Source organism: Alnus glutinosa, chromosome 1 (genome assembly GCF_958979055.1).
Source record: "Alnus glutinosa chromosome 1, dhAlnGlut1.1, whole genome shotgun sequence".
Taxonomy (NCBI): Eukaryota; Viridiplantae; Streptophyta; class Magnoliopsida; order Fagales; family Betulaceae; genus Alnus; species Alnus glutinosa.
The window spans coordinates 4713037-4723782 of NC_084886.1; the positions used below are offsets into that span (position 1 = coordinate 4713037).

Here is a 10746-nt window from a genome sequence, read left to right on the forward strand (position 1 = left end):
GCAATTTTTGACGCGACCTGCGAACCCGACACGGAAAAATAGGGTTTGGGTTTATTGTAATCGGGTTCGGGTCGTAAACGGGTCAACCCGATTACGACACGATTAGACCCTTTTTTTTAAAAAAAAAAAAGAAGAAGAAGAAGAAGAAGAAGAAGAAGAAGAAGAAGAAGAAAGGAAGAAAGACAAAAGTAGAAGAACAAATTGAACAATGAAGAATCTAGAAAGTTAGAAATGGAGAAACTGGAACAGGAAGAAACGAATCGGAACCCTAGCCCGCCGGTCGGCGTTGCCGCACCGCCCCGCACGGCGCACGCCTGTTGCCCGCACTCTGCAGTCCGCGCCCCCGCACGGCCGCACTTCTCGAGTTCGCATCTTCTCCTGATCTCCCATCGTTGGCGTTCGGAGTCTGTTATTCGAATTCGCAGTCGGTCTTTGGTTTCAAAGCTGCATTGGGGTAGAGCAAATTTCATAATTTCGATGGTCACATATTTATTTCTTTTTTCTATTTTTTGGCCCTTTTTACATTTTTTCTCAACAAGTATAATAGCCGACGATGTAGATTTGTTCATTAATGCTTGAAAGATGTTTGATGGAATGCTTGAGAGAAATTTAGCTTCATGATTGTGACTTAGTCTAGGTCCTTCCTCTCTCCCTCCCCTGCCATTTAGGGTTATATATTTTGATGTGTATCTTTGTTGTTAACTGTATGTACAGGTATTCCCTTTGGAAACGATTATTAGTCGTGTTTATCGGGTCGTGTTCGGGTTACCCCGATTATTAATCGGGTCGTGTTTGGGTCACGTGTCACAACCCGATTAATAATCGGATCGGGTTCGTGTCAGTCCCGTTTACTTAATCGGGTCGGCCGGGTTGCCGCGAACCCGAATTGCCAAGTCTAGTTTGGCCACCCTATGGCAGAAAAGAAAAGAAAAGAAAAGATAACAAAAATTCAAGGGTTTTGGCCATTTGGGGTAGTTCGGCCACTCTCAAGCCGGGCGGTCTGGGGGTGGTCGAACCACCCCTGTGGCCCATGGGGGGTAATTTGGCCACCCCATGACAGACAAGAAAAAAAAAATTGAAGCGTTTTGGCCCATGGGGGTGGTCGAACCACCCTTGTGTCGACCACCTCTAAGGGCCAAAACCCTTGATTTTTTTATTTTTTTATTTTTTCTGTCATGGGGTGGCTGAACAACCCATGGGAGTGGTTTAGCCACCCCAAACCGGTCATGGTGGTGGCCAAGCCACCCTCTTCTTTTTCTTTTTTTCTTTTTTTTTTTGTTATATAATTAATTTTAAAGAATTTTTCTATTTTTGTAATTTTTTATATTGTGATAGGTGTCAACTCTCAGGGGTTGAAACGTGACAGACCGTTAGTTTTTGGACGGAGAACTTAACTGAGGTACTAATTCGGTCATTTTTCAAAACTGAAGTATTATCTGTGATGCGAATTGAAACTCAGTGACTAAAAAATAAAGTTTTCAAAACTCAAGGACCAGAGGTGTATTTAACCCAATATTTTATCATATCTCTCTCATTTTATTTCACTTTTCATTTTTCATTTCTTCTCATTTGTTATGAGTGGTTGCTTAAAACCAATAAAAAAAAAAAATTAGTTGTAATAGATAAATATTTGAAAAGTTTGATGTATGAAGTTTCTTAAAAGTGATAGATAAAATCATAAAAATAAATTATTTAACTAAAATTTAGAGAAAATTGAAAAGCTCACTAAGGATACTCTTAAGTCTGAAACTCTCAAAGACATCCAAAGAGCTAAAGTTTAGTTTAGTTTTGCTCCGCACCACCATCAGGAAGTCACCTTCAAAAATAATAAAAGAATTTGGATTCAGCTAGTGTTTAAGGTTTTTTTTTTCTACATCTATAAAGAAAAAATTAAAATTTAAAAATGCTGCCGGTGCTCTGCGTAAATAATGCTCAGTGCAATTCTTTAATGGCCCTCTAAATTTTGTTTATTCATATTTGGGGACGTTTTGCATAAAGATGGCTCTTCGCTGTTGACTTTAACAAATGGGGGATTTTTTTATTTGTGGTAGAAATTTTCATTTTGTTTCCCCACTTTCTTTCTTTCTTCTTCTCTTTTTTTTTTTTGTTCATTGGGGCGTGCGTTTGAAGCATTCAAAGTAAAATATTTGCATCTTGTCCCCTATTTTCTTATTAAATTAATTGTTTGTGTCGTCTATTATTCATGCATTGCTGTTGAAGCAAGTTGGTCTTTACTTAGAACTTCTTAAGACTTAGTCAGAGACGGCCTACAGTTTAACTTGGTTTCTTTAATTTAATTTAATTTTTAATTTTTAAAAAGTTTGATAAAAAATAAACAATAATGAATAATTAGTTTTGAAAAATGTAATTTGTTCCTTTGGTTCAAGAACCAAAGTTGCAAATCAAAGATAGTAAAATGGTATTTAAATATATATATATTGGGAAAAATATATATTAGCCTCCCAAACTACCACCCATTCTCCGGATGGACCCCCAAACTACCAATGCTTAGATTCTGGCCCCCCAAACTACCACTTTCTGATTTTTTGGCCCCATCCGTCTATTTATGCCGTTAATTCTAACAAAACTTGGCCAAAAACCCGAAAATACCCCTCCCTTAACCGTGAGAATTTCAAAGTGTAGGAGGGGTATTTTCAGAATTCTGTTTAGAATTAACGGCATAAATGGACGGATGAGGCCAAAAAATCAGAAGGTGGTAGTTTGGGGGGCCAGAATCTAAGCATTGGTAGTTTTGGGGGCCATCCAGATAAATGGTGGTAGTTTAGGGGCTAAAATATATTTTTCCCATATATATTTTTTTTGGTGGAGCCGGTGGAATTTGAATTGTTATAACCATGATTAATTCTGGACTTAACTAGGGAAAGTACGTGCGGCGTTTGTGTTGGAATACTTTTGATTTAGAAAACGCAGAGGCAACGTTTGCTGCAAATTCCATTCTTGTTTACAAAAGCAGATCAGAGAATCAATATCATCGATTGCAATCTCATATCTGTCAAGAACTCTAAGAACAGTACTGTCCCAAAACGGACAATTACTGCTCTCTGTAAACGTATAAAAACACTGCAACGGAGATGGACAACGACGCCGTTTCCATTTCATCAGCTCCGGGAGTTTCCAGGCACCGTTGGGACGTCTTTCTGAGCTTCACAGGCGAAGACACGCGCCACACCATCACTGCCAACCTCTACGACTCGCTTGAGAAACACGGCGTCCGGGTCTTCCGCGACGACGACGGGCTGCGCCGCGGGGACGAGATCGCGCCGAGTCTGCTCGAGGCTATAGACGACTCGGCTGCCTCCATCGTCATCCTCTCTCCGAACTACGCATCGTCGCTGTGGTGCCTTCAGGAACTTTCCAAGATATGCGAGTGCCGGAGGCTCATACTCCCAGTGTTCTACCAAGTCGACCCGTCGGACGTGCGGAAGCAGGGGGGACCTTTCAAAGAACATTTTAGAAGCCACGAAGATCGGTTTGAGAAGGACGACGTTTCGAGGTGGAGGAGAGCTATGGAAAAAGCTGGTGGAATTGCTGGTTGGGTTTTCAAAAACAGGTATATAGGAGTAGAAAAAATCTCTCTAATGAACCTGCTTTCACAATACCCTAGTGCTTGTGGTTATCCAGATTCAACATGGAAAATAATACTAATACCCTATATATGCATCGATCCTCCTGTTTGAGTTATTATGTTTCATATTGTTACGAATTTATACAAAGATCTTGTGATTATTATTATTATTATTATTATTATTATTTTTTTTTTTTTTGGAGATTGCTGATCAGATCGGAGATGCGTCCAGGGCTTGAGTAGCCCTAATGATGCGTATGAGGGCTTAATTGTGTTTTCTGGTTGAAATTAAGCAGCTTGTAGTAGTTTACTGGGTTGAGGATTTGTTTGTGGCAACAAATCCAAAATAATACTACGAAGGGTGCGTTTAGGATTGCAATTTCGTAGAGAAAAAGTGTGATTTTAAACTAAATCGTAGAAAATGAACTGTTTGAAAACTGCGTTTTTAAAAAATTGCGATTTGAAAATGTTAAAAAGTGCTTATTGAAATCGCAGGCAATTGAGTGTTTTTTTGAAAACACAGTATTTTAAAAGATTAATCTGCGATTTTAAAGATTAAACTGCGATTTTGCCAAACGCTTAACTACATTTTTAAAAATTACTTTTTTAAATCGCACATTTTAAAATCACTATTTTCAAATCGCAAACGTAAACTGACCATAAGCTGTTTAAAGGAATCTTTGGAAATTGTTAATTAATAGGCGACACCTCTGGCGGTATGATCCTCTGCACCATGCAATTCTTTAAAGACTTTAATGGCTCTCTAGATTTTGTTTATTCATATTTGGGGATGTTTTAGCATAAGCCTATTGACTTTCACAAATGGAGGAGTTTTTTTTATTTGTGGTAGAGATTTCCATTTTGTTTCCGCACTTTCTTTTCCATTTGGTGTGCGAAATGCGTGAAGTGATGAGTCATCTATTTAAATGGGTCTATCGTAATCATCTATTTTATTTGCATCTTGTACCCTGCTTTTCCTTTTAAATTAGTTGTTTATGTCATCTATTTTTCATGCATTGATGTTAAAACAAATCTGTCTTTAGAACTTCTTATGAGTGATTACGATAGACCCAATGTGGGGTTTCTGCAAAACCCTAAGAACGCAAACATGGAGCGAGATAACTTTGACATCACAAAAGATTTGACAATATCTCACCAAAGGTTAGATATGAAGCAGCAACAGCCCGGTACATCTCACCCACAGTTGCAATTCATTTGACTTATACTGTCTAGACAAATATGCTTATAGAAGCCGATGGTTTGGCATCATCATTTGGTCATTCAGCAGTTGATGTGGCTTACAGGCTTCAGTTAAGGTGTCAAATGATGAAATTCACCATCCATGGACATTTTTGATAAACCAATATGTTAGACAAATGTTTTTCTCATTCATTCTTTCCTATTGTATGTTTATGTGCATATAATCTCTACACTGCATGTGGTGTATTGAAAGCCTTGGCCATCATTCCTAGCCATAGATTTCAAAGAGTTTGTATATCATTAAAGTAGGCACATAGGAGGTGACTATTCCAGTATTATTATAGACATCCTTGTTACTCTTGTTTTTGATGAATATCCTTGTTACTCATGTTAATACTTATTAACAGCGAGGAGGCGCAAGCGCAACTGATTCAATTGTTAGTCAAAGAGGTGTTGACTGAACTGGCAAAGACTCCAGTGGGTCTGGCTACATATACAGTTGGACTTGATTTTCGTCTTCAAGAAGTGATGAGTTTGTTAGATATTAGATCCAATGGCGTTCGAGTTCTTGGATTATATGGTATGGGTGGTGTTGGTAAGACAACCCTTGCCAAGGCTCTTTGTAATAAACTTGTTGGTCACTTTGAGTGCCTTAGTTTCATTTCAAAAGTAAGAGAAAATTCTGCAAATGACGGTGGTTTAGTGTCCCTTCAGAACAAACTTATCCATGATCTTTCCTCTGGTAATGTTGCTGTATATTCTATCGGTACAATCAAAGAAGTAGTTCATAAGAAGCGAGTTCTTGTTGTTTTAGATGATATTGACAATGTAACTCAGCTTGATTTACTTACTGGGAGAAGAGAATGGTTTTTTGAAGGAAGTAGAATCATCGTCACCACAAGAGACAGAGAAGTTCTATCCAAGCATCTTGTGAATGCATTTTATGAGGTCAGAGAGTTGGGAAACCATGAAGGAAACTCTGAGGCACTACAGCTTTTTAGCTACCATGCACTACGAAGAGACAAACCCACAGATAAATTTCTTGATCTTTCCAAAAAAATGGTGTCTCTTACAGGAGGTCTACCGTTGGCCCTGGAAGTATTTGGTTCTTTTTTGTTTGATAAGAGGAGAATAGAGGAGTGGGAAGATGCTCTGAGAAAGTTGGAACAAATTCGTCCACACGATCTTCAGGATGTGTTGAAGATAAGTTTTGATGGGTTAGATACACAGGAGAAGTGTATATTCCTCGACATTGCATGTTTATTCATTAAAATGAGAATGAATAGAGAAGATGTAATTGATGTATTGAAAGGTTGCGGCTTTATGGCTGAGATAGCAATCAGAGACCTCACAGCAAAATCACTCATTAAGGTTGCTGAGGACAATACTTTGTGGATGCATGATCAAGTTAGAGACATGGGAAGACAAATTGTTTTAGAGGAAAATCCTGTGTATCCTGGTATGCGAAGTAGACTGTGGGATCGTGATGCAGTCATGACCGTCTTGAAGGGTGAGAAGGTACGACCCATAGTTAGATACCTCTTATTCTTTTTTCCAATTCCTTTTTGGTTGGTTGGACAGCAAGTTTTAGCACACCCTCCCTAGTGCATGCATCCATGTTTCTATGTGTGACCCTCAATGGAAAAAGGAGTACTGATATTTGTGCTCCACGTGGTGTACGCAATGTCTCTGTACTGTGTCTTTTAAATTTCCTTCACACACACTGATGAATTCTGGTTGGTGAAGGTTGATAAAAGATTGAGAAACTTTGGGAGAGAGGATAAACAATGTTCAAGCTGACATCTTCACATTGTACCATGGAGAATAAAAAAAAATAAAGTGTGTGCAAACTTACTTTGCTGCATTGTTGGTGCAGACAGAGATGAATGTTGGGCCAAAAAGTTGAAAAACAAAATTTTTAGATTTTTTTTTAATGAAAGTTTTGAAAGGAACAATTTTATTTATTATTTATTTTTAATATTTTTTGTCTTTTTATTAATGGTGGCCCCAAAAAAATTCCAATCCAACCTGGATCTCCCAAGATTAAATGAGTAATGATATACATACATCTCCTATACATCTCCATACAATCAAGTTTCAAATCCACCATTGAATTTGTGGAACCCATGTTTGGGTCTTATAAATCCAATGGGGGTTTTGAAAATGAGATGTGTGGGAGTTGCATTTATGTCATTTCTCAGATTGAATTCATGCCTTCGTCCTTGGATACAGAAATCATTAATGATTTATGAAATGTGTAAGCTTGTAGTATATTGGATCAATTGTGGCAGTTCCATTCATATGTTGGTGGACTGTTGAAAATTTGGAGTAAAAGTTATGCATGTCATTTGAACCAAAAATTAAAATTAAAAAAGGATTTTCTGAATATGTTCCCATGTGAAAACATTTGTTCGATCTCCATGTTCTTAGATGTCCTAGGTTCCCAAATATTGGTACCATTTTGTATATCCTGTATTGTTATCTCACTATTTTTTATTGCTTATTATTTTTACATTGTCTCTCTGACTCTTCACTTGGCTCCATTCCATTTTTTAAGTAGTTTCCATATTTTTTGATAATAGGGAACAGGATGTATACAAGGGATCATCCTAGACTTTGATAGGAGGCCCTTGTCGAATGATCCAAGTGGTGAAAGAATTTCTTGGGAAAACCTAAAAAGAGCGCCCAATGTCACTTCTACGTTAACATACTTGGAAGAAAGGTATAAGAAGTATCTTCAAAATAAAGCTGAGAAACAGAGGGAGGTAGTACTACACACAAAGTCCTTTGAATCTATGGTTAATCTAAGACTTCTGCAAATCAATAATACGAGATTGGAAGGAAAGCATAAATATTTTCCTACACAACTGAAGTGGCTACAATGGCGAGAATGTCCTTTTGAAAGTCTTCCTTCTGATTTTTGTCCTCGGGAACTTGCTGTCCTTGACCTCTCGGAAAGTAAAATTGAACAAGTGTGGGGACGGTATAGTAACAAGGTATGCTTCACTTATAAGGTGCACGAATTTGGTTATCAAGCAAGAACGGGTCGTTCATGAAAGCTAGCAGTAAAGTGTTTAATGTCCATTAGGCTTGCACTTTTTTGTCTCAATTCTTTATGATTATCTCTTTTATTTTATGACAAAAAAATTCTTGTTTGCCAGGTGGCTGTGAAATTGATGGTTTTGAATCTCCGCGGTTGCCATAATCTTACTGCCATTCCTGATTTATCTGGGCATCAAACCTTGGAAAAGCTTGTTCTTGAGCGCTGCCCCAGACTAATAAAGATTCATGAATCCATTGGAAACTTGAGTACACTACTTCACTTGAACCTGGGACGCTGTTCGAACCTTATTGAATTTCCTGCTGAAGTCTCTGGGCTGAAAAATCTAGAGAACCTTATACTCTCTGGCTGCTCGAAGTTGAAAGAATTGCCAAATGACATAGGCAGCATGAGATCTCTGAAAGAACTTCTTGTTGATGACACTGCTATAGCAAAGCTACCTGAATCCATTTTCCACCTTACAAAACTTGAAAAGCTTAGTCTAAATGATTGCCAGTTCTTCGGAAGACTACCCAACTGCATTGGAAAGCTGTTGTCCCTGAAAGAACTCTCTCTTAATGGTTCTGCTATAAATGAAATACCTTATTCTGTTGGAACTTTGGTAAACCTTGAGAGACTGAGTTTAATGCAGTGTAAATCACTTACTTCACTACCTGATTCTGTTGGCAATCTCATATCATTGACAAAACTTTTAACCAATGGTATTGCAATCAAAGAACTACCTGCTTCTATTGGATCATTATCATATTTGAAGGCCTTGTCAGTTGGAAACTGTCAGTTTCTGAGCAAATTGCCTGATTCAATTGAAGGATTAGCTTCTGTTGTTGAGCTTCAGTTAGATGGCACATCAATCACAAATCTGCCAGATCAGGTAGGTGCCTTGAAAATGCTAAGGAAGCTTGAGATGAGCAATTGTGAAAGTCTTAGGTCTCTACCAGAATCAATTGGAAGCATGTTGGCTCTTACTACTTTGAATCTATTTAATGCCAATATTTCTGAATTGCCGGAATCCATTGGGATGCTAGAAAATCTTATTATATTAACAGTGAATGAATGTACAGAGCTCCGTAAACTTCCTGATTCAATAGGAAATTTAAAGTCTCTGCACCACTTGCATATGGAAGAAACTGCTGTGACGGAATTGCCTGAAAGCTTTGGGATGCTCTTAAGCTTAATGACATTAAAAATGTCTAAGAAGCCTCATTTTCAGTTAGCTGGAAAAAGCATGCCTGAAGAGGTTTCAGTTGCAACTGCACAAGAGAAGCAAAATCCTGGAACACTTCCGACTTCTTTTTCCAATTTATGCTTGCTTGAACAACTGGATGCTCGTGCTTGGAAACTATGTGGGAAAATACCTGATGATTTTGAGAAGTTGTCATCTTTGGAGATTTTGAATCTAGGACACAATAATTTCTTCAGCCTTCCATCCAGCTTGAGGGGCCTTTCCATTCTCAAAAAGCTTGTATTGCCCTACTGCCGAGAGCTCAGGTCTCTTCCTCCACTTCCCTCTAGCTTGCTGGAGGTGAATGTTGCAAACTGTACCGCACTGGAAAGGTTGTCTGATCTTTCAAGCTTGGAAAGCTTGTGCGAGCTGAATCTTACAAACTGTGAGAAGGTGGTGGATATTCCTGGCCTGGAATGCTTGAAGTCCTTGAGAAGGTTGTTCATGAGTGGCTGCAAAACATGCTCATCTGCGGTAAAAGGAAGACTTTCTAAGGTTTTCTCTCCTCTCTTATTATAAGGTTTTATTTCCAATATTAAAAAAAAAAAAAAAAAAAAAAAAAACGAAAATTTTTGAAAAAATTTAAGTTTTAAATTCTCATGAAATTTTTAATTTTAGGTTTCTTTGAGGAATTTGCGCGCTCTTGGTATGCCTGGGAGAAAAATTCCGGATTGGTTTTCTAAAGAAGCGGTTAGATTTTCGGAGTGTAAAAACCGTAAGATCATAGGTGTCCTGGTAGGTGTTGTGGTCTCTCTCAACCATCAAATTCCAGATGACATAAGAGACCAGCTCCCTTCAATACCATGTATAAGGGCAAATATCATCAACCTGAATAAAATTTTGTTCAGTACAGTGCCGGAGTTAATGGGGGTTCCAAAGACGCATGATGATCATATTTATTTGATTCGATATCCAGCCTGTCATCCATTAGTTTCCAAGTTGAGAGAAGGTTATGAGATACAGGTGACCGAGCAAGACCCACCATATATTAAGGGGGTTGAGGTGAAACAGTGTGGGCTTTATTTGATTTTTGAAGGTGAGGATTATTTTGAAGGAGATGAAGAATCACTGGACGAGACTCAACTATCGACTTCAGAAAAGTTAGCAAAGTTTTTCAGCTCTCCTGAAGAGGCCGGAAGACCATATCTCTGAATCTGGCCCTGTAGTTGAAAGGCAAGTGCAAGAGCCTGAGGAACAAGAAGAAAGAGAAAGAGAGTCGTTTTGGGGGGCCTTCTTGCGGCTTGTTCGAGGGTGCTTTTGCTTTCAATAAGAAGCTGCCTACCCGCAACCCATTTGGTGGTCAGGTTGTGATTGTGAAGGTTGCGTTCAACGGTTCATGTTAGTTCCCTTGAGAGTTGTTCATATTTTTACCTATTTTTGCGGGTATTGCTATTTTTTTACTCATTTATCACCCATTTATGTGACTTGTTTTAAGTGGTTTTTTTTTGTCAGTTACTTCAAAAAAAAAAAAAAAAGTTCCACTTAAAATACTCTATGTTAGCTAGTGTGATAAATGGGGATGAAGAGTAGCATCACTCTATTTTTGCTATTAAATTTGTATTCACACAGATAAAAGTGGAATTAAAACATAAGGCAAATAACATTATAAGAAAAAAAAAAAAAAAAAAAAAAAAAAAAAAAAAAAAAAAACTTTCATTCATTGACATGATAGTTAGG

At 38.0% G+C, this 10746-nt stretch overlaps 1 protein-coding gene across 1 annotated transcript; it reads left to right on the plus strand.

The window, feature by feature from the left end:
- The first annotated feature begins 2875 nt into the window (after positions 1-2875).
- On the plus strand, positions 2876-10509 carry LOC133867498 (disease resistance protein RPV1-like). The gene is made up of 5 exons (XM_062304300.1): positions 2876-3571; positions 5194-6304; positions 7369-7782; positions 7948-9564; positions 9688-10509. Exons 1-5 carry the CDS (start codon positions 3093-3095, stop codon positions 10219-10221), a joined length of 4155 nt encoding a protein of 1384 aa, XP_062160284.1. The 5' UTR covers positions 2876-3092; the 3' UTR covers positions 10222-10509.
- The last annotated feature ends 237 nt before the right edge of the window (positions 10510-10746 follow it).